We start from the raw sequence: 15,012 nt of genomic DNA on the forward strand, positions 1-15,012 counted from the left end.
TATGATTCAAGAATGACTGGAGATCATTATTGTACTTAACCAATAAATTACTCTTCAAAGTTTTTTACAACTGCATATATTTCCATCTTTGCACTTTATCTGAAAATTGAATTAATAATAAAATAGCTAAGGTAAAATTGGTTCAGTGAGAACAATGCAGAACTCCATAATGAAGTTTATGCCTACTGGGGGATGAATCTATATCAAAAATAATTGCATTGGAATTAAACTTTGGAAGGAGGTGAAGGTCTTGTTGCTTAAAATCATTTAAATTAAATGTAATGAAAAGTAATCAGAGCGTTTATTTTTACTTTGTTTTGTGAGAAATTATGCTGGGAATGCAGATCTATTGTACACAAAGGATGTTGGCTTTATGTTGGAACCACCAGGCAGGTTGAGTTGAGAAATAATTAGCTCAGTCAGCAAGCCTTTACCCTGTTTAATACAGGAAGTGGTCACTCCAGGACAGGGCAGAATGAAGGGAATCAAGGCAGAAACTCTGAGACAAGGAATGATTTTCCCTTCTCTTTCTCTCTCTGAAATAAACTAGTATTAGAATTTGTTGTGTCAAATTTATGTCAAGGATTATTTCATTACATTCCACCTTTGGTGAAACAAATAGAATCTTGTTTCCAATTAGATCAACGGTTAACATGTGTCATGGCTACTGTCTCTAAGAAACTTCTGTTTATCAAGGCCAGTCATACTCCCATGTTTTGGTAACAAAACATCTTTGAGACCAAGGACTCAAGTCACAGAGGAAAATGAAGGGCCTATACAAGGCTGCTGGCTGGATTCTCGCTACTCTGGGGAGTCTCAGTGCATGTTCTGGCATTATTGCTTTCTTCCCCGTCTTCTCTTCCAAGCTTTGGTTCACAGGACGGAGTGTTTGGATTGCTTGTCCCATCTGGAATGGAGCTTTGGTAGGAAAATATTCTGTTAAATATATTGAGAAAATAAAGGAAGGTATAAGGGGAAGGGGAAATAGAATATCATGTCCTTTTTTAAATTTTCCAACATTATGAAGTCACAATTCTACAGAAAGTGAGGATTCACCTTAGAAAATTGATTTGTATTTGTTGCATTTCAAGTATAGAAATTTTTAAATATTGTTTTATCGTGTATGCATGTATATCAACACAATATAATGAAATATTGTTCAAGAAATTCTTAAAAAGTTAGTTTATTTTAATCCTCTCCCCTTGATATTCTGAGAAATTAGGATCATTTTTTTAAATTTTAATTTTGAATTTAGAAATAAATAAACCATGAAACATAATATAAATTGGAGAATAAAGTAGAATAACTTTTAAACTAATGCTTTCATTAGAAACACTATGATGTGTCTACATGATCTCAAAATTTGCAAGTCCAAAATCTTTGTTTATTTTATTTTTTTCATTGCATGGACCTGTTTGAACTAAAAATAACTCAAGAAGTGGGGCAATGGACTTCACAATTCACTAGGAAAGTATATGAATGCCAAGTACAGTGTGTGGCACCAAGTAGGTGCTCAATGTATGCTCATTGAATGATCACGCAGATAAATGATTGGCCTGGTACCACAGCTCCCCAGGCCAAAGAAATGAGTATATCTGGCCTTGGGAGTAAGTGGCTTCCATGGTGGTATGATTTAAGAGGAGCTATGAAGGCCCACCTTCCCAACGAATCCTTCTCTCTTTGTTTCCTGTGATGTGTGACACTCACCACTGGAGACTAGAAAATTGGATTTTGAAGCTTTTTGAGCTTAAGGAATTTTCTATTGAAATGTAGCCACTCTTGAGTGGAATAACACCCTAAATCTTTTTTTTTTTTTTTTTTGAGACAGGGGGTCTTGCTCTGTCACCCTAGGCTGGAGTACAGTGGTGTGATCATAGCTCACTGCATTCTTGAAGTCCTGGGCTCAAGCAGTCCTCCTGTCTCAACCTCCTGAGTAGCCAGGACCTCAGGCATGTGCCACCATGCCCAGCTCATTTTGTAAAAAATTATTTCATAGAGACAGGGTCTCGCTATGTTGCCCAGGCTGGTCTCAAACTCCTGGCCTCAAGCAATCCTCCTGCCTCGGCCTCCCAAAGTGCTAGAATTACAGATGTGAGTCACCAAGCCTGGCCTTAAACCTTTAAATAATTAAAACTTTAACTGGGATACCACCTAAAATCAAGACCCCAGGAAATACAATTTTTAATCTATTAGAGAAATATTTATTGATAGCCTATATGTCTTGGGTTACAACGGAGGATAAAACAAGGTCTTGATCTTAAAAGAGCTCGTTCTAGTAATGTTTAATAATGGCATGCAGATGTGAGAAGCAGGGTGGTGGGAGGGTGGACTGAGCAAGGAAACCATTGTGTGATGCTTACTTATCCTTCTCATTTTTTGTTTTTTCATATGTTCCTTTATATCTACCACACTAGTCTTGACCTTCCCTTCCGCTTTCCTCCAAAACCTGTCTGAAACCATACATTCATTTAAAGAAATATATATTAGGCTTTTATTAGAATGCAGAAATAGAAATTACATATATTCAAGCAATTTCCAAACTTCTTGTTGGTGACTCAGAATTACAAAAATATTTTACATTGAGACCTGGAATGTACATAAATACATCTACATATTTCTCTCTAGATAAACAGATATCTACATATACATATAACAAAAGTTTCACAAAATAATATTTAACCCTCTGTGTAAAATGTATTCTGATGCTTACTATTTCATTTAATTTTTTAAATTCTGATTGTACAACTAACCCAAAGTTTAACAAAATCATGGTTATAGTCCAATCTTGTACCCTTTCCTCATAGCTTTTTGCCTACCCCTGCAGAGTCTATCATAACGCATTCAACAAATATTGGTGACTTTGATTAAGGTTACAGATTATAGAATATAGGCTTGTTCTAGGCCAAATATCTATTTTGCTAATTAGGCCCAGAGAAAGGATACGATGTGTTCCCAGCACATAGCTAGTTGGTGGCTATTTGATTTCAGAGATGGCAGCATGGGGAAGTGGAGTCAGAGATAAAGGATTTAGGGAGATGGACCTGAGTTCAAGTCCTGACTTTGATGTTCTTGGTATGTGGTCAAAAGCAGGACACTCCATCAGCCAGTCCCTCATTGCCTTTATCTGTAAAATGGGGAGTTTTACAGACAAAAAGAGATTCTCAGTGGGAATGAGTACAATTTAAACAAAGATTGTATAATAAAGAGCTTTTCCAATTTTAAAGCCCTACTCAAATGCTAGTTAATACCATGCCTTTCATTTGTGCTCTACTCTCTGTCCAAACCCTTTGTCCTTAATCTCTTGTCACCGGTCTCACTCTTCTATCCTATTCCCTGATGAACTGCTGAATTCCACATCCTGTTGCCTCTTGGACCTTATCTCCTACCACTCTTCTCTTAAATCGTTTCTCTTCCATTACACTGGCCCTTTGCTGTTTGCAAACATGCCATGGTGTGTTTCTGCCTCAGGGCCTTTGTACTGCCTGCTATCTGCCTAAAGCCTCTTCCTGAACTTGGCTCACTTTTTAATCTCCTTCGATTCTGGATCAAATGTCTCTTTCTTACTGAGGTCTGCCTTTACTACCCTATTTAAAATTGCAGCCCCTATTTCCCCAACTGGCATTCCCAATCTCACACCCTGCTCTATTTTTTCCCCATATCCTTTATCATCACATAAGATACTATATAATTTACTTATTTATTGTGTGTTTGTTTTCCTCTCCCAACCAAATGTATTTTGTACAAGGGCAGGGATTTTTTTTCCTAAATTGTTTACTGCTGTATCTTTAGAACATAGAACAGAGGGAGTCACATACCAGATATTCAATAAATACTGTTCAATAAATATTGTTAAATGAGTGAATGAACTCATGCTCTCCATTATAGAGATACAGAATTTCTTATACAGTTGAACTCTGATTAAATTGCAAGGACTAAAGGTCAAGCTGGTATTTATACTAAAGCAGGAAAAAAATTCTCATGAGAAGGAAAGTAATAAGAATGTTCACTCTTTCAATAATGTCTAAATTTAGAACAACATCATTTTTTTCCTAGTGAGTTTGCTACTGAACCACAGTTCTGTCTGATCAGGGTCAACTTCAAAAGGTCTCTGACAGCTGCCATGATCTCCCTTGCCAATTACTTCTTAACCTGCCTCCAAGTAGTCTTCCTCCAGTGAAAAGATAATTTGTACCTTTCAATCATATTGACATTTCCTTTTGCAAATGATTCTATATTTCTTTGACGACTTGTAAGAGATAGAGTTTTGTAATTTGTTCAATGCCTTTCATTTCAGGCTTTCTAAGTACTTCATAAATATTGGTCCTCGGACTCTCCTAGCCCGGTTTTGACCACCACATGACAAGCAATTTTCCTAGAATTTCAGAGTTTGGTTATTAAAAGGCATCAGCTGCAATAAAGTATGCAGTGAGGAGATCATAGTACCTTGAGAACTGAGCTCTATTAATCCTGGAAGACAAAACTTGTAGATCAAGCTCTGATGAAGAGACTGAAGTACAGTGACTTTATACGCCAGACCTGAGACTTGGAGAGTCTGGAGATTCGGCCAACAGCAAGCAGGAGCGCTGTACCCAGGACCCTGCTTACAGGCAGGAACGTGGGAGAAAGGTCAGGGCCAGGCAGAGCCATGCAGGCCCCATTTGCCTCACCTGTTAGAGAAAGGGCTTAATGACATGATGGCTCAAGACTCTTGCAGCTTCAACAGTCATGTGACTTCCAACTGCCTGTGGTGTTAAAGGAAAACCAGAGCTAGACAGGTTTTTCAAGCAATAAAAACAGATTTTTTTCAGGACTATTGTAATTGGGGAAAAAAGAGACCTCAGTATAGAACTGAGTTCAAGTCCAAATACAGCGTGGGCAAGTGAGAGTTTATAGCTAAGGAGCAGGTGGGGGTCAGGGGATGGTAAATTTCTAAGAGGAAACATCAGGGGTCGGGGTTCTAGCTAAACCGACCTAACAAGATTCTTGCTAAAGACAGGCCAGAGTGATTGGACATCACCTGGGGGATGGTGGCAAATACGGAACGAAGTGAATGTTGAAGGTGATCAGATATTCAGGGTGGGTATTCCTGCTAGACTGACTTAGCAGGGTTCTTGCTAAAACTGGATTTTATAAGGAAGTGCCCAGATGGCCCTAGGAGAAGATTCAGGAACCTGACTAAAGTTTGTTCAAACAAGGAATCTTTGTCAATGGTCTATTTTCCACTTAGATATCCAAGCTTCTTTAAGGCCAGCTTGTCTGCAAACAAATTAGCCATCTTGTCACCAAAACCTATTCTTTCTTCTCCAACTTTCCTGTCATTATCATGGGAACTCAATTTCAAATCCTGGAGTGACTTTTGACTCAGTCCTTCCGTCTGAGCTAGCCCTTCTCAAACTGTACTGTGCGTGCAAGTCACTGCGGGATCTTGTTGAAATGCAGGTTCTAACCGAGGCCGTCTGGGGTAAGGCCTGAGAGTCTGCATGTTTAGCAAGCTCCCAGAAGACACCACGCTGCTGATCCTAGGACTGCACTGTGGGCAGCAATGCCCTAAATCAGCCCCATTCTAATCCATTGCCATGTAACTTTAATTTTTCCTACAAGACATATTCCTATGCATTCCTTCTCACTGTACACACAGCCATCCATTACCTCTTTCCACCCCTGCTCAGATTTCACGCCTAGGTAACTTCGATAGCTGAACTGTGGAAATTTATCCATTAATGGATTATAAAATCAATCTATTAGATAGCTAGCGGCATTTACAATAACCAAACAGAATAGAATAGAGAATATTAGAGTGCCTCACACATAAGAAGGGCTAAGTACTGTTTCGATTAGACATAAAAATATTCATAACTAGACCATGATGTGAAATGTAGTACTTACTGTAGGTAAAGTTCTTTAAAAAATGTTTGAATACCAGGGTCCCACAGAGACTTGTAAGTGTCACTCTATTCCAATCCAGCGTGAACTTGACGACTGACTCATCGTCTTTCTAAACCTCTTTGGTAGTCAGACTAGCTTCTTCTTTGAAAATTTTAGTGTTGTTTCATTGTCCCCAAACAAAGTCCAGACACGCTCACTTGAATTGTAAGGTCCTCTTCACCCTGGCGTTATGTGGTTTTCAATCCTGATCTTCTGCTCTTCTCTCTCCAGTCTGGGCTCCTCACTCACTGTTCCCCAAGCATGACGGCCACTTTCCCACCTTTGCACATGCTAGCCACAGCCTGGACTGCCTCGCTCTGTCACCTCCCACTGAAATCACATCCATCCTTCCAACCCACTGCAGACCCAATTTCCCCATGATGCCTTCATCATCCACTTTTCCCCGGGCAGTGGCATCTTACCACTGAGCTCTCCTCATGTGGAAAGTGCTCGTTCTTCTTGCCTAATTTTGTGGCTATTATATGTGTATTATTTTCACACCTGTACTGCAAATCCCAATGACAGTGGGAGCCATTATTTGTGCAATTATTATTTGGTGATGTTGTTCATCTTATTTAGCCTTTCTATGCCTCATTTAAAAAGTGGGAGAATATTTACATGGTAGGGTCACTGTGAAGATTAACTGAATTAACACATGTAAAGTGTTGAGATGGTGCCTGGCATATATTAAGCACTCAATAAATGTTAACAGCTATTGTTATTTTATCTGCACAGTGCCTAGCACATCCCTTATTTGTAGTAGACTCGTAACAGATGCTCGTAAGTGAATAAATTATCCCATATTAATCTGATGCCTCTAAAAGTTTCTATTTCTGTTGTGACTGCTCCCTGCTTCCTTCAATTCATCTGCTTCTGGGAACTGCATCCTTTACTCAGGCAATTTAAAGGTTTAGTGGGAGGGCTTACAGTTATTGCGCACTCAAAGTATTTGCAGCGACTGTTGCAAAACCCAACTAATGCCCCTGGAAGTGCGTGGCGAGCAAGCCAATAGCATGTCAAGAAGAGCTGCGGGAGAAGAGAGCAGGATTGGGCCATCTCCCCTTTGTCCGTTAACTGCCAGATGCACCTGCCCTTTCTCACAACTTGGCTGCCCTGTTCATGTCTCAGATAACACTCCCCACATACACGCATATCCTTTCCTGTCTTGATTTGTCTTCCCTCCAGTTAAATCTCTTTTTTTAAAATTATTTTCTCCTCTCTATCTAAAAATAAAATTTATAAAAAGAAATTAAAAAAAGAAAGGAGGAAGGCTGTGCCTCATGGGGGAAAATACCCCTCACTCTACCTCCCATGCCTGGACGTGGGGGGTCACCAGGAAAGATGGGTGTGCTCGGCTCTGGAGCTGCCATTTACAGGGTGGATTTAACAAGTTACTGAATGGCATTCATACTCAGCCTACTCCATGAAAGATCTTTTTCAAAGTTTTGTGTAAACAAAGCAAAATTCAAGCTGGCAGCTACAACAGAAATAACAGGCGACTGAAATTCTGCAGCATTTTTCAACTTTTGAAAGGAAAAAAACAGCTCATCCAAAGTAGTTAAGGAAACCTGAAATCTAAGCATCTGATAATGTCAGCTATCTACTCAGAGTTAAACCAGCAAAGAGGTGTGAGTGTGTCTTCTTTGCTTTTGTCTTGCTTCAGTGGTTCTCTCAGTGGTCCTCTCAGAGGAGTGATGTGTCAATTGAAGGCCACATCTCTGAAAGCATAGTCCAGCCCAGGCTTACCCCACAGCATCACTGTTGCAGTTGCTCTTAATAATTCTCCTGTTTTGTTGTACTGTTTATGCTGGCTCAACCTCCATAGGGTCCCTTGGAAACTTTCCTTTCGCAGAATCAAGCCAGGAACCTCTTTTGACAACAGATGGTTCTGTTTTTATCCATGGGAGTTTTATGGTATGGTCATGCCAAGTCTGAAATTTTAGGCTCGGCTACGCGAGAAGTTTGTGTGTGCATGTGTGTGTGAGTGTGTATGCGTATTTTCTTCTCTGTCAAATTCTCTAAATCCAACATTCAAAATAAAATATGCCAGGAAAATGAAAAGCTAAGTCTCAAAACAATAAATATGCCATACCCAGAGCTACCAAAGCAGCATACCACAAAACCATACTGGTAAAAACGCTGATTTTTCCCCTTAAGTTTGTTGGTTATGTATATACAGTCATGTTTATCTCTCTGTCGAAAACCTATACTATTTTTAGACCTGTCCACATTCTATATCTTATTTTAGGCACATCTTTTCCTGATTCTCCCTCAACTTCAAAACAGTCCTTAACCAAGAACAAATGAATTGTATGGATTGGAAATAAGCGATTTCCAATCTCAATGACCACAGAGGTCTACTTCATGAGCCCTGGTGCCGAATCAAAGAGCCCAGAGATTTTTTTCTCATTATCTATTGCTCAATTCTTGTGACACCATTTCCTCCTTTGTTTAACTATTTTTGTTCTGCACTTTGGACATTTTTCCTTCAACAGAGACTATAAAGAAAAACTCCCTTTTGAGAGCTGGACACCACTGCACCCAGAACAATAAATGCCACATCATGCATAACTTCTAATGATAACCTTTGTTACCTGAGAAACAGGGATCATGTATTTGTATCCCACCAGCAGGCTGAGGCTACAGAATCTCAAAAGAAAGCAAATAGCAAAAGATAATGCCACTGCTGGGAGATTCTGTGACAAGTTTCCATTTTGGCTCCTTCCATCTGCAATTTTAGCAATTTGTGAGAAAGATGAACAATAGACAATTAATCAAAATAAAACATATGGCAAGGGTTATAAAGCCAAGCTTTTATCATGGTGACTCCTTACAGTAGCAGAGGTTATGATTGTGATGGCAAAGGCAAGACAGAGAATCAAAAAATGAGCTTGTATGAATCATGTCTTTATGACACTAATGGCTTACTTTCCTCATCATCATCACAGTTTCTTCCACGGATGAGGAGGAAATCAGAGCTGTAAATCCATTTAGCCGTTTGCTGTTCCTTCTTGTTCATGATAAAGTTGTCAAACTGTGAGATGGATGGAGGTACCTTCCAGAGGTACCTTCCATCGTGGCTGTTATTTTTCCATTTTCTTTTCACAGGCCATCATGGCTGGTATCCTTCTACTGTTGGCTTGCAAAGAGTGGATCCAGAGATACCTGGTAAATATACAGATGTCAAGTAGGATGGTAGAGTGGGTTTGAAGGTCAAATCACAGCTAGTTCAGGATGGAACATAGAAAATATGATTTCCAATTATAATGGAATAAGTTTAATTGATGCCTTACTATAATGGATTGCAGCAATAAACTATATTTTAAATGAATAATTTTTATCTGATTGCTGCTCTAAACATTTTCTACAAGTTCCTGTATTATTATGGTATTTGTGGAGGGCAGAGCCAGTGTTAGTGCTCCTGAATTTCATTTTGAAGGAATGGTCTACAGACTCCTCTGCTTCTAATGATGTAATTTTAAGTCTCAAATCCTCAATCAGACGTCTCCTTCCAATCTCACTGTTAACTCTCCCTCTAATAAAAGATAAAAAGTCTATTATATCTTGCATTTCAACGGTATAGAGCCAGGTAATCCCATGATACAGAAAGACTATGTTATCTGCTTATAGATTTTATTCCCATGGCTAAGGCTGTGCTTCCCAAACTTTAGTGTATGTGTGAATCAGCTGGAGATCTGGTTAAGGTGCTGATTCTGATTCAGCAGACCTAAGTGAGGCCTGAGATTCTATGTTTCTCCCACGCTCCCAGGGACTGTCAGTGCTACTGCACTATGGACCACACCCTGAGTAGCAAGGTCCTTGAGTGGGGAGTCTGTTTACTCATCTTTGTTTTCCTTACCCAGACTGGTTCTCTACACATAATAAGAAATAAATAAATAGTAAATGTTTTTTGAATTGATTTCATTTTTGCCCCAGTTGGTATGTTATTCTCCCATGGTGTATATTGGAGACAAAAATTAATACAAGGGCATAAGGAAAGGGTTGTGACCCATTTCTCCTGCATTTCCCAGTGGGAGACATTAATACCTGGCATCTCTTTTTTTCTTCCTATTGCTAAAAAGCTTTTGAAATATCTCATCCACAAAATTAACAATTTGTTTCTACTTTATTTGCGGTGGGAAGTTAGTTTCACCTTTGTGATTGTGAGCATTGTGGGATGTCCACTTCATTTTGCAATAGCCTTGGAATCTGCTCTCCTAGGCCCATATTGCTTCTACTCATTTTCAGGGATTGCAGGGACCAATTACCTTGGTTATGCAGTTGCCTTTCCTTTTCCATATGCACAATTGCCATCAGTTCGTGTGGACCCACCACACTATGAAGAGTACCACCTGACGCTTCCAGCCCTCGACCTGTGCCTGAGCTTTGTCCTGCTCTGCACATCTCTGATGGTGTTTGTCAAGCTTTCTGCAAGACTTATCAGGAATGGACATATTAAAGTAAGTTTCAACAGAGGGAGCAGGTTCTTGTTCCATTGTGAATGCTAAAATGGAAGGTCTGGTATATTTGCGGTCAGCAGACGCACTGACATATCTGGCCTGTTAGGGACCGGGCCACATAGCTCCTCCACTCCCCACTTCCGTCCTCTTCCCCCAGTCCGTGGAAAAATTGTCTGCCATGAAACTTGGACCACACACAGGAGGAGGTGAGCAGCGGACAAGCCAGTGAAGTTTCATCTGTATTTTTGGCCCGCTCCCCATTACTCACATCACCGCCTGAGCTCCGCCCCCCAACCCCACCCCAGTCCACGGAAAAGTTGTCTTCCATGAAACCGATCCCTGGTGCCAAACAGGTTGGTGACTGCTGTATATGAATACTTAATATCTCTCTGTTATTCACCTCTGTATCCTGTATGCCCATGCTATCCAGGATCTGGTACATAATAGGTACTCAATAATTGTTTTTGAATCAATGAATGGAAATATGATGATGTTATAACTGAAGCTATGGCTCTAGGTAGCACCAGTCAATTATTATCTCAATTTTAAAAATTATTCATAGAAACAAGATAAGTGTGCCCACTCTCACCACTTCTATTCAACATAGCTCTGAAGTACTAGTCAGAGCAATCAGGCATGAAAAAGAGAAAAAAGGCATCCAAATCAGAAAGGAAGGAGTAAAATTGACTCTCTTTGCAGATGATATGATCATGTATATAGAAAACCCTAAAGACTCTACTAAAAAAAAAATGATAGAACTAATAAACAAATTGGATAATGTTGCAGGATACAAAATCAACATAAAAAATCAGTTGTATTTCTATACACTAATAATAATCTGAAAAAGAAACTAAAAAAACAATCCCATTTATAATTCCATCAAAAAGAATAAAGTACTTAAAAATAAACTTAACCAAGGATGGGAAGATTTGTATGTTCAAAACTATAAAATATTGTTGAAAGAAATTGAAGACACAAATAAATAGAAATATATTCCATATTCATAGATGTAAAGAATTAGTATTGTTAAATGTCCATACTACCCAAAGTGATCTACAACTCAATGTAATTCCTATAAATTCCAATGGCATTTTTTCACAGAAATAGAAAATACAATCTTAAAATTTGTATGGATCCACAAAGATCCAAGAATAGCTAAAGCAATCTCGAGAAAGAACAAAGCAGGAGACATCACATTTCCTGTTTTCAAACTATATTACAAAGCTATAGTAATCAAAACAGTATGGTACTGGCATAAAAACAGATAATAGATCAACGGAACAGAGCAGAGAGCCCAGAAATAAACCCATACGTAGGCCCAGCGCAGTGGCTCATGCCCATAGTCCTAGCACTCTGGAAGACTGAGGTGGAAGGATCACTTGAGCTCAGGAGTTCAAGACCAGCCTGCACAAGAGTGAGACTCTTTCTAATAAAAATAGAAACAATTAGCTGGTGTGGTGGTGCGCGCCTATAGCCCCACCCACTAGGGAGGCTGAAGCAGGAGGATTGCTTGAGCCCAGGAGTTTGAGGTTGCAATGAACTATGATCATGCCACCACACACTCTAGCCTGGGGCAATGGAACGAGACTCTGTCTCAAAAATAAATAAACAAATAAACTCACACATATGTGGTCAAGTAAAATTTGATAAGGGTGCCAGAAATACATAATGAGGAAAGAATAGTCTCTTCAATAAATGGTGTTGGGAAAATTGGATATCTACATGCAAAAGAATGGACTTGGACCCCAATCCTATACCATTCACAAAAATTAACTTAAAATGTAGTAAAGACTTAAATTTAAGACCTAAAGCTGTAAAAGTGCTAGAAAAAAGCATAGTGGAAAATTTCTTAACATTTATCTTGACAATGATATTTTGGATATGACGCCAAAAGCACATGCAACAAAAGCAAAAATAAACAGTGTGCCTACATCAAACTAAAAACCTTCTGCCTACTGAAGAAAACAATCAACAAAATGAAAAAGCAGCCTATGAAATGGGAGAAAATATTTGCAAACCATGTATCTGACTAGGGGTTAATGTCCAAAATATATAGGGAACTCCTACAACTCAATAGCAAAAAACAATCTGATTTAAAAATGGGGCAAAGGACCTGAATAGACATTTTCCCAAAGAAGACATATAAAAGGTCAACAGGTACATAAAAAGGTGTTCAACATTACTGATCAGCAGGGAAATGCAAATCAAAACCACAATAAAATGGCACTTCACACCTATTAAATATAAATATAAATTGGCATAGACATTATTGAAACCAACATGGTGGTTCCTCAAAAAATTAAAAATAGAACTACCATACAATCCAGTAATTCTACTTCTGGGTATATATCCAAAGGAAACAAAAACATATCTGCACTCCCATGTTCATTGCAGCATTATTCACAATAGACAAAACGTGGAAACTGAAGTGTTAATCAATAAAGAAATGTATAAAGAAAATGTAGTGTGTGTATGTACACATACACAATGAAATATTACTCAGCCTTTTAAAAAAAAGGAAATCATGTCATTTGCAACAACATGAATGAAACTTGAGGGCAATATGCTAAGTGAAATAAGTCAGACAGAGAAAGACAAACATTGATGATTTCACTTCTGTGTGGAATCTAAAAAAGTCAACTTAAAGAAAGAGAGAATGGTAGTACGGTTGTCACCAAGGGCTGAGGCATGGAGGAAATGGAGAGAGTTATTGGCCAAAAGGCACAAAGTTTCAGTAATAAGATAAATAAGTTCTGGGATCTGGTATACAACACAGTGACTACAGCTAACAATACTGTATTGTATACTTGAAATTTGCTAAGAGAATAGATCTTAAATGTTCTCAGCACACACAACACAAATGGTAAATATGTGAGGTGATGGATGTGTTAAGTAACTTGATTGTGGTAAACATTTCACATCATATGTGTACATCAAATCATATACACCTTAAACTTATACTAAATTATTTGTCAATTATACTTCAATGAGGCTGAAAAAAATAAAATATTTTTTAAAAATAAAGTGATCAGAAACATTGAACTTTTTATGAATAATGAATTTTACATCACTTTATCTTATTCTAAGTTTAAGAGGTCATAAGAATATAGTATTTTTTTCCCTGGGAAAACATGTTAAGATAAACCAACCTTGAATTTTAAACCTAAACTTTGACATAATGCTTTGCAATGTTATTTTGCAGTTTACAATGTTGGATTAAAGTTGATGGTTCGATTTATTTTGCCTAACTAAATTTTATAAAATAAAAAATTACTAATAGAGACAGATACTAAGACCTTTTTGCAGAAATTGACATTGCAGCATCCTTAATATTTTAAATATTAGTTAAAGACACATAACTTACTTTGGCTTCTACCCCATGAATTCAGAAAAGTATAGATGCTCTGTGTCTTGAAAATACATAGAAGAAATTCCCCCACTATTTCTATTCCTACCCCAACAGATGTATGCCAACATCAAGTTTAGCTTTCTAATTTTTTCCTGGAGGCTAATAACAATACCAATGATATGATAATAATATTGTGCTTTCCCATTTTACAGATAGAATACTGACACTAAAGAGTTTATACAACTTGCCCAAGGTCACACAGCTAATGAGTGGTAGGGCCAGACTCAGAACCCAGAGCTGTTTCTCCTAATCAGGCCAGATTCCTCCTGGCCCTCCTCATCACCAGCCTTGCAACATTTACCTCTTTGCCATTTCCTCAAGGTGCATGGCTCTGGCCTCCAGAAGGATTGGAGCAGGGTCTCTGAGAAAACAGCACAAGTGACCTGATTCCAAATTCCTACTATGGCTGATGCTGGTGTTGGTCCTTTGTGGGTTGAACATCCTTCCTTTGGAAGGAGATATTTCCCACCGCAAACTCTCATGCTGGTTTTATAATTGAGATTAGTATCATATTAAGGTCAAATGAATTTGGGCAATGTTAGCCAATTTTTTCCAGGTTGATCCTATCCACCCCCACCAGCAAAGTTGGAATACAAGAATTTGGCACTTTTGATGCCTTTTGTGGTCAATTCTGTCCTCTTCAACTTCTACACAAGTCTGCAAAGGAAATCATGTGCATTCTTAGGAACAGAGTTGATTTTACAAGGAGGCCTGCCAAGAATTGAGACAAGCAAGCCAAAACTTCTTCCCTCACTGTACCGCTAGGGCGTCTGGAAGTTTAGTATTTGAGATTTCTCTCTTGTGGTGAACATCCCACACTTTCTGGAGCCCTTTGTTAAAAGGAATGTATGCCTAGGAGCACCCCACACTGAAATGCTGGCGGTCATAACCCCTCAACATGGTAGTTCATCAGACATCTGGCTGTCACCTTATGCATGACACTCAAAGGACAGAGGTTTAATGTGAGATGGAGGGCAGGGAGAAAGAGGAAAAAAAGTACATACAGAGCTTGGTAAGTCAGCTCCATAGAGATTCAGCAGTGAGGCCACCTGAAGTGCCTGGGGAGAGAGAAAATGAATTGAAAACAGAGATGAACTGGGCTCAAAGCAAAGTTCTCCAGCTTCAGAGTTTTGCTTTTTTGATCTTACTCGGACACAGCTTCTTTTTTTTTTTTTTTATTTCAGCATATTATGGGGGTACAGATGTTTGGGTTACATA

The 15,012-nt window shown here is 38.7% G+C and overlaps 1 protein-coding gene across 1 annotated transcript in view; it reads left to right on the forward strand.

The window, feature by feature from the left end:
• Positions 1 to 764: 764 nt before the first annotated feature.
• TMEM212 (transmembrane protein 212) overlaps positions 765 to 15,012 on the forward strand; it is a 191,801-nt gene continuing 177,553 nt past the window's right edge. Inside the window, exons 1-3 of the mRNA XM_012640168.1 lie at positions 765 to 923; positions 9,034 to 9,092; positions 10,061 to 10,385. Of these exons, the coding sequence (XP_012495622.1) occupies positions 765 to 923; positions 9,034 to 9,092; positions 10,061 to 10,385 (543 nt within the window). The remainder of the gene's footprint in view (positions 924 to 9,033; positions 9,093 to 10,060; positions 10,386 to 15,012) is intronic.

Source organism: Propithecus coquereli, unplaced genomic scaffold (genome assembly GCF_000956105.1).
Source record: "Propithecus coquereli isolate 6110/MARCELLA unplaced genomic scaffold, Pcoq_1.0 Scaffold15, whole genome shotgun sequence".
In the NCBI taxonomy this organism is placed as follows: domain Eukaryota; kingdom Metazoa; phylum Chordata; class Mammalia; order Primates; family Indriidae; genus Propithecus; species Propithecus coquereli.